An 8,335-nucleotide genomic window follows, 5' to 3' on the forward strand; every position below is an offset into this window, starting at 1 on the left:
CAAATTGCCCATTTTCCCCCAGAGTTGTTTATTTTATTCTTATACTTTGTAGGAGTTCTACACATATTCTTGCCTCTCATCTTTAATGGTTAGGGGCATTGCAAATATTTCCCGATTTGTGGTTACTTTTTGACTTTGTTTATGGTTTATTATTTTGTTGTGTAGAAATTTTTCATTTTAGTTGAAATTTAGTCAAATTCATCAGTCTTTTTCTTAAACTGTTCAGACTGTCATCTTTTTTCCTAACTATCTTCCTCCAATCCACCACACCCCACAAGGCCTAGTCCTCTCTGCTATAAAACATCTCATAGCTTAGTTGGTTAGACCACGATGCTGATAACATGAAGGTCTGAGGTTTGATCCCTGTACCAGCCAGCAAAAACCAAAAAACAAAAAATTTCACCTATATTGTACATTCTTCTTTTCACAACACCAGCAGTCTCATGAGCAAGCTTTGGGTTCAAACTCTGGCTTTGTCATGAGAGGCAGCATAGCATAGTGATGAAGAATATGGATTATGAGCCACAGTATTAATTTGAAAACTGAGCTTGGCACTTATTAGCTGTATGATCTTAGTGAGTTAGTAGACCTCTGTGTGACTCAGTGTTCTCATCTATAAAATGGGGATAATAGTATCTGCCCCATAAAGTTGGATTGTTATAAAGATTAAATGAGTTAATATAGGTTCTGCCCTAATAACAGTGTCGGGTACATAATAAGCACTTTTCATGTGTTTGCTATTATTGTTAATATTGCTAACTCTCTGACTATGGGCAAGTTACCCTCCCCAAGCCTCAGTTTTCTTTTTTGCAAAATAAGGCTACCTTGGAATATGGGAAAATAGTATAAAATAGTAAAATAGTGGTATCTCCAGGCTTGGCTAAACAGATGTTAGTTCTCTCTCCCTCCTTGGGGCTGGAGACTGTGGGTCTTATCTTAAAATCCTCAGCCTCTAACACAGGGCCTCACACAAAATAAGGTGCTCAAAAACTGTATGAGCACCTGCTCTGTGCCAAGCCCACTGCCAGGCACTGAACACATGGCTTATTCAGACACAGAGCCTGCCCCTCAAGAAGTCCTCAGACTAGAAAGAATGCATGAGACAGCTAAAAGAGAAACCACCTTGACAACCTTTAGAGGCACAGGACAACGCCAAAGTTTTCACACCAGGCTCCCTGGAGCTCCAGAAATTCCACAGAGCCCATATTTATAATCAAAATATATAATTTGCTTTACTATTTATTATTTAGGATTGAGCACATATATTAAGAAACCTTACTGAGCATCCGGTTCCTCATTTGAAAAGTAGGGATTCTTTGCAAGGGGTTGTCAGCCATCAGAGAGATCGGGGATGACAGCCATCCCTAGCCCAACCCTCTTTCGGACTTCCGGGGCTAGTGATCAGATCCCAAGGGGAGCCAGCTCATCTAAGGACAGAGCTAGAACTCAGCACATCAATGAAAATGTGAGACTACTTCTCCACATTCACCCCCCACACACACCCAAATCCTCCATAAATTAAAATCAACAATCTACTCTCAGTTAAAATGATTTAATTTGTCTCAAGTTTCTAATGTCATTTAAAGACTTTTGTAGGAAATACTATACTTGTAATCATGGCATTAACACTCATATAATACATAATTGCATTTTCCCCAAATTTCTTTGCAAGGGTCATGACTGCAGCTCAGAAGAGTCGAATGAAACTGTGCAGAATTGCAACTAACAGTGCAATTCTCAACTTTCCAGGTGACTCGCACACCTACCCAAGTTCAACAGGAATACGGTAAGGAATGAAAACAGCACCACACATACCATAGAGATCTGGATTGCTGCGGATATATAGCCTCACAAAGTTTTTTCCGGGTATTGGCAAAAGAGACCCTTTTATTCTGTCAAAGACCTGGAAAACAATATGCCAGTAACTCTACCAAAGTATTTTTTTTAAGTTTAAAAAAATTCAACTACTACAAAATTGAAACTCAATCATTAGAGCTTTTATGATAATATTTTCAAATGCTAATAACCTGGGCCGGCCCGTGGCTCACTCGGGAGAGTGCGGTGCTGATAACACCAAGGCCCTGGGTTCGGATCCCATAGTAGGGATGGCCGGTTTGCTCACTGGGTGAGCGTGGAGCTGACAACACCAAATTAAGGGTTAAGATCCCCTTACCAGCACACAAAGGCTTTCCCATCATTTGATTGTTTAACCATAGAAGAAACAAGTCTCCATTACATGTAAAAGGAAAAGTAAAATTGATTTACAAACCTGGTAAGTGTCCACATCAAAGAACGTTTGATAATATTCAAATGTCCAGAAGGGGGAGCTTTTCTTCTGTCCAGCGAGTAACTGTCACAAGTAAAATAAAACATAATGAACACAGAAGCAATTTCCTAATTCCAGCTGCACAGAGAAAGAGAGGGAGTTGATCTAATGGAAAACCAAAGTGTATGAAACACCAAGCATTCGGGCCGGCCCGTGGCTCACTCGGGAGAGTGCGGTGCTGATAACACCAAGGCCCCAGGTTCGGATCCCATATAGGGATGGCCGGTTTGCTCACTGGCTGAGCGTGATGCTGACAACACCAAGCCAAGGGTTAAGATCCCCTTACCGGTCATCTTTAAAAAAAAAAAAGAAACACCAAGCATTCAACAACCAACTCTGCAACAGCCAATGCCCAACTCAGCCTGATATAACAACAAGCACTCATTTTGAGTGAAGTCACACAAAAAGGCTTCAAATCTTGACCCCTCCACTGGGAAGAGCTTCGGCAAATCACTAGATTCCTCTCAGGCTTAGTTCCTTTATCTAAAACGTACAGCTCACAAGATCTACTTCATAGGATTATAGGGAGGATTAGACTAAATAGTATATAGAATATATATTATGTACAATGATATATACATATATACAGACACATGCACATAACAGAAGGCAGTCAGTGTAAACCTCTTTTCCTCCTCCAGCCCTCCAAGATCGTTCCTACTATTGCCACCAAAAACCTGATATATTGACTCACTCGAAAATAGTAAAAATATTACTCCTCTGACAAAAAACAAACTCCAATTTAGAAGAGGCACATGAAGAGGGTCATTCCTGTCCCAATAACACTTGCCCTATGCCAAGAATCATAACTACCATCTTCAAATATCTGAAGAGGATTCATACAGAAAAAGGCACAGTTGGACTCTGAGCAGCTGTGCAGAAAAAAAGTAAATGTTATGGGCAGATATTTCTTGTTCATTATGGAGGAAATGATTTTCACAAAGTCCAACAGTGACAGCAGCTGCCTTACATGGTACTGAACAGGCCGTTCCTGGAGGTATTCAAGTGTTGTCTTTCTGATATACTACAGAAGGCAGTAATATCTTGGGAGGGAGGCTGAAACAGAGGTTATTTGCAACTCTAATATTACAAGATAGTGAAACCAGAGACCCATATTCCATAAACGAGGCCAAGGAGTTCTGTCACTGTCATAGAATATTGATAACCTCTTCCCAACTCACAGACAAAATTAAGATAATGGATAGAATTTTTTCAATTTTAAGATTTTTTCCTCTTATACATTTCTTCTTAAAATTTGATGCCTGCTGTTTGTCAGTGTGGTGGTTAATTTTACGTGTCAACTTGTCTGGGCCATGGTGTCCAGATATTGGTCAAACATTCTGGATTTTTCTGTGAGAGTGTTTTTGCACGACATTTACATTTTAATGGGTAGAATTTGAGTAAAGCAGATTGCCCTCCATAATGTGGTTGGGCCTCAGCCAATCGTTTGAAAGCCTGCATAGAACAAAAGGCCAACCCCACCCTTCATCCACCCACCCCAGCAAGAGGGAATTCTTCAGCAGACAGCCTTTGAACTGCAACTGTTTTTCTAAGTATCTAGCCTGCTGACCTCCCTCATCAGACTTTGGATTCCCCAAAGGCTATAGTTTGAACGTCCCCCAAGCTCATGTTGAAGCTTAACCCCTATTTTAATAATGTTTAAAAGGGTGGGAAATCCAACTAGAGTATTTGAAAGGTAAGGCCTTTAAGAGGTGATTGGACTTTAAGAGAGTCCTCATGAATGGATTAATCCATTCATCAATTAATGGGTTAATGGATAAACAGGTTATTACAGGAACGGCACTGGTGGCTTTATAAGCGGAGCAAGTGAGCACATTAAGATGCTCTAGTTCCCCCACCATGGGATGCCCTGTGCCACCACAGGACACTGCAGTCCCTATCAGGAAGATGGCCCTTATCAGATTCACTGCCTCAACCTTGGACTTCCCAGCCTCCAAAATGTCAAGAAATAAATTTTGTTTCTTTATAAGTCACCCAGTTGCAGGTATTCTGTTATAAGTAACAGAAAACTGATTATTACACCAAGCCTCCACAATCACATAAGCCAATTCCTTAAAATAATCCTCTATATATACAATCCTATTGGTTTTCTTTCTCTATAGAACCCTAACACACTCAGATGTACTAATAATCACTCCTGGATCCTGAGGGTGCCAACTACTTTAATAAAAACTTAACATGCATTAACTCTAGTGCAGAGGCAAGGAGCACAGGCACTGGACTCAGATGGCCTCAGTTTAAAGTTCCATCTGCTACCTGTCAGTTGTGTGTCCTGGGGCAAGTTACTTAAACTCTACGCCTCAAGTTTCTCGTTTATAAAATGAGAATAAGAATCTCCTTGTTCAGGGCCGGCCCGGTGGCGCACTGGATAGTGCGCCGCTTAGGAAGCGTGGCGGCGCTCCCGCCCTAGGGTTCGGATCCCATATACAGACCGGTTCCCGCTCACTGGCTGAGCGAGGCGCGGGAGCAACACCGAGGGTTGCAATCCCGTTGCCGGTCCCCGGTCCGGTACGGGGGCAACACTGAGGGTTGCGATCCGTTGCCGGACACGGAAAAAGACAAAAAAGACAAAAAAAAAAAAAAAGAATCTCCTTGTTCATAGTGTGTTTTGAGGATTAAATGAGATGACACAAGTAAGGATCTTTAAATAGTGTTGGCAGCTATTAAATACTGAATACATACTAGACACTGCTATGATAATGATAGCAAGAGTCAGCATATTATTTTCTCTTATTACAGATGAGGAAACCAAGGCTGAGGGAAGTTAAGGTACCTTTCCCAAGACCACACAGCTATTACTATTGGCAGGACCAGGATTCAAACGCAGGCTCTTTTTTTTTTTTTGTCTTTTTTTTTTTTATCTTTTTCCATGTCCGGCAACGGATCGCAACCCTCAGTGTTGCCCCCGCACCGGACCGGGGACCGGCATCGGGATTGCAACCCTCGGCGTTGCTCCCGCGCCTCGCTCAGCCAGTGAGCGGGAACCGGTCTGCATGTAGGATCCGAACCCTCAGGTGGGAGCGCCGCCGTGCTTCCCAAGCGGCGCACTTATCCAGTGCGCCACCGGGCCGGCCCAAACTCAGGCTCTTAAGTCTGAGATTTTCCCACAATATTTAGTATCTAGTGGTACTTAATTTAGCATAAAATTCAATACTCACTTTGATACTCATGGAGTTCCACAGAGAGCATCAGGTCTCCAAGAACTCCACTATTTTAATAAGCCTGTGTATCTACTGCTATAAACTGAGTGCTCCTGTAGTGCACTACAATCACAATTCAGCTTGTAAAATATTAATAGAAATACCATTTTTCTTAAACGCACCGTGTACATGGACATATATCTTTGTGATCAAAATCATCCACGTGATTTATTCACCATCCAACTAGACGGAGGAGACCTAAATCTGAGAATCCTCCCTCCTTCTACCTCACCTAACCCTTCCCATCAAGTCCTACTAAGCCCACTCCTAAATATCTGTGTCCAACTCTAGTTCAGTCTTCACTTCCAGTCTAGAGCACTTCATTTGTCTCCTACCTGCTCTTCTGGTTTCGAGTCCATCTCCCTCCAATTCACTCTCCACATGGCCACCGTTTGTTTAATATCTTTAAAAGTATCTGGCCATATTGTTTAGAATCTTTCAGTAACTCCTGATAGTTTTCAGAATACAATTCATACTCACTGAATTGAGTCCCAGCCTACTGGTGTAGCCTCATATGTCTTCATCTATATTTTGCTTCCAATTTAGGTGAAGATGGGGACATTCCTGTTGGTACCATGTTCTTTCATGCCTTTGCGACTGCATCAAAACTGGTCCCCTTGACTAGATCACCCTTCCCCACCTTCCTCCCCTGACGACCTTATCCTCCTTCATCAGACTTGGTCCAAGTGTCACTGCCTCCAGGAAGCCTTCCCTAACCCCTCTCTAGGCTCCTGCCACCTGGTGCTCCCTTACACCAGTGGGCTTCCCACAGACAATAATGGTCTGTTTCCCCCACCAAGGCAGAGGCCATGTGTCATTTGTCTTTGTGTTGTCACTGCCTGGCACTGTATCTGGCACACAGCAGATAGCGATTAAATGGATGAACGATCTTTAAAAAAAATTAAAGGGAAAAAATTCCAAAGACAAGTTCAAACCTCAGTTTTGTCAGAATCATCATTTCCCAGTAACTCATCATCCTCTTCTCTCCCTGGGCTTCTGGGGGGTCCTGGATGATGCTTTGGGGTTTCACCAGGATCTTCAATGCTTATTGTGGTGACATCTGGGTTTGCTGCTAGAGAAGTGGCTGCATCACCAAATTCTGAAACCAATTAGAGCACAAGGGTCTCAGAAACCATACCCACACTAGAAATGCTATATTTTTAATTTAAAGACAAGCTTTTACAACCTCAGCTTTGCTCTAGAGCCTATCTGACACAAATGGCAAAAGGATCTGAAAAAAACCTCGTCTAGAAATCAGTCTCACATAGAAAGATGACTAGAAAGACAACAGAATTTGGAGTCAGACCCAGATTTTAATTCTGGCTCAGCTACTTACTAACTACATGAGACAGAGTAAGTTAACCTCTATAAACCTTAGTGTTCCCATCTGTACAACGGGGAGAATAATATTTATTTTAAAGAATTTCAAGAGAATTAGGAGTTTTACCAAAATAAAGTCCTAAACTTCTCTTCTTTGATTCAAGTTCAAAACATTTTAGTGGAAGTTATTTTTCCAATAAGTCCATATAATTGCTATAGAAAATATGGGGGGCTGGCCAGTTAGCTCAGTTAGTTAGAGTGAGGTGACATAACACCAAGGTCAAGGGTTCGGATCCCCATACAGGCCAACCACCAAAAAAAAAAGAAAAGAAAATATGGGGATAAAAATGAAAGTGGAATACATAGAATAAAAATCACTGTTAGTCCATCCCACTACATAAAGGCAAACACAATTAACATTTTTACATTTCCTTTTCTTTACATAGTGAGATTCATGCCACTGATGATCATTTATTTGTTCAACAACTATTTGCTGAATACCTACAATGTGCTAAGTACTGATCTAAAATGTAATAGCACTATAGTAAACAATTTTGTATCCTGCTTTGTCTTCTGAGGATTATATGCAAAACTGATTTTCATAACAGTCTTTAAAATGATCACTTATGTGGCTGCATAATATTCCATCAGCAAAGATTTTATTACAAATATGCAGGAGTGTCGGTGTTGAGAAAGCTTTTGGGGTTACTACCTTAGGATCAATTATTGAGGTGATCACAAGGTCAAAGGGTGCAAACCATTTTTAAGGCCCTTGACCCATACTGCTAACTGCGTTTCAGACATCTTGGTAAAAGACTGTTGGCCATGTTCAAGCTCTGGATTACGAGTTCTAATATCTCTCTGAACTTTTTCTCCAGCATTTTCATAGTTTGTAGATACACATTTAAATGATCATTTAGCAAATGAGTGTCTCCCTCACTAGACTGAGAGCTTCATAATGGAAGAAACTGTTTTGTTCACCCTTCTATTTCTGATAACTAGAACAATGGCCTGGTTCATAGTCACACTCATGAGATACTTATTGATTAAATGAAGGAATGATCTGATCACATTTCATCAATATTAGCTTTTTATACTTTTATATCTACTCCAGCGTATAAACAACTTTAATTTTTTTTTATCTCTGGTATCTAATACAGTCCTAAGTACAAAGAAAGTGCTCAATAAATGTTTGTTGAACTAACGTGGGAACTCTATAAACATTTTCTGTAATCACTGCACTAAATTTATGATACCTGTTATCAATCTGAAGGGCTATTTAGCAAAAAAGAACTGCTAGTGTGGACAAACAGGAAAAACCTGAATGTGGCCAACAGACTTTTAACAAGATGTCTGAAATACAAGAGTACTTCAAAAAAGTCTGTGGAAAAATTCGTATTCTCTTTTAATTCTATTTTTCCATTAACTTTTTGAAGTACTCTCATAATTTTTTTTTTTTTTTTTTTTT

At 40.7% G+C, this 8,335-nt stretch overlaps 1 protein-coding gene across 1 annotated transcript; it reads right to left on the bottom strand.

Moving 5' to 3' along the window:
- Positions 1 to 1,557: 1,557 nt before the first annotated feature.
- Positions 1,558 to 6,646, bottom strand: LOC103583362 (protein YIPF1-like; the record flags this gene model as incomplete). The annotated part of the gene is made up of 3 exons (XM_008564695.1): positions 1,558 to 1,903; positions 2,270 to 2,350; positions 6,483 to 6,646. Coding segments are annotated over 3 exons (386 nt in total), but the record flags the coding sequence as incomplete, so codon positions are not given.
- Between the last annotated feature and the right edge of the window lie 1,689 nt (positions 6,647 to 8,335).

Source organism: Galeopterus variegatus, unplaced genomic scaffold (assembly GCF_000696425.1).
Source record: "Galeopterus variegatus unplaced genomic scaffold, G_variegatus-3.0.2 Scaffold22266, whole genome shotgun sequence".
Classification (NCBI taxonomy): Eukaryota; Metazoa; Chordata; class Mammalia; order Dermoptera; family Cynocephalidae; genus Galeopterus; species Galeopterus variegatus.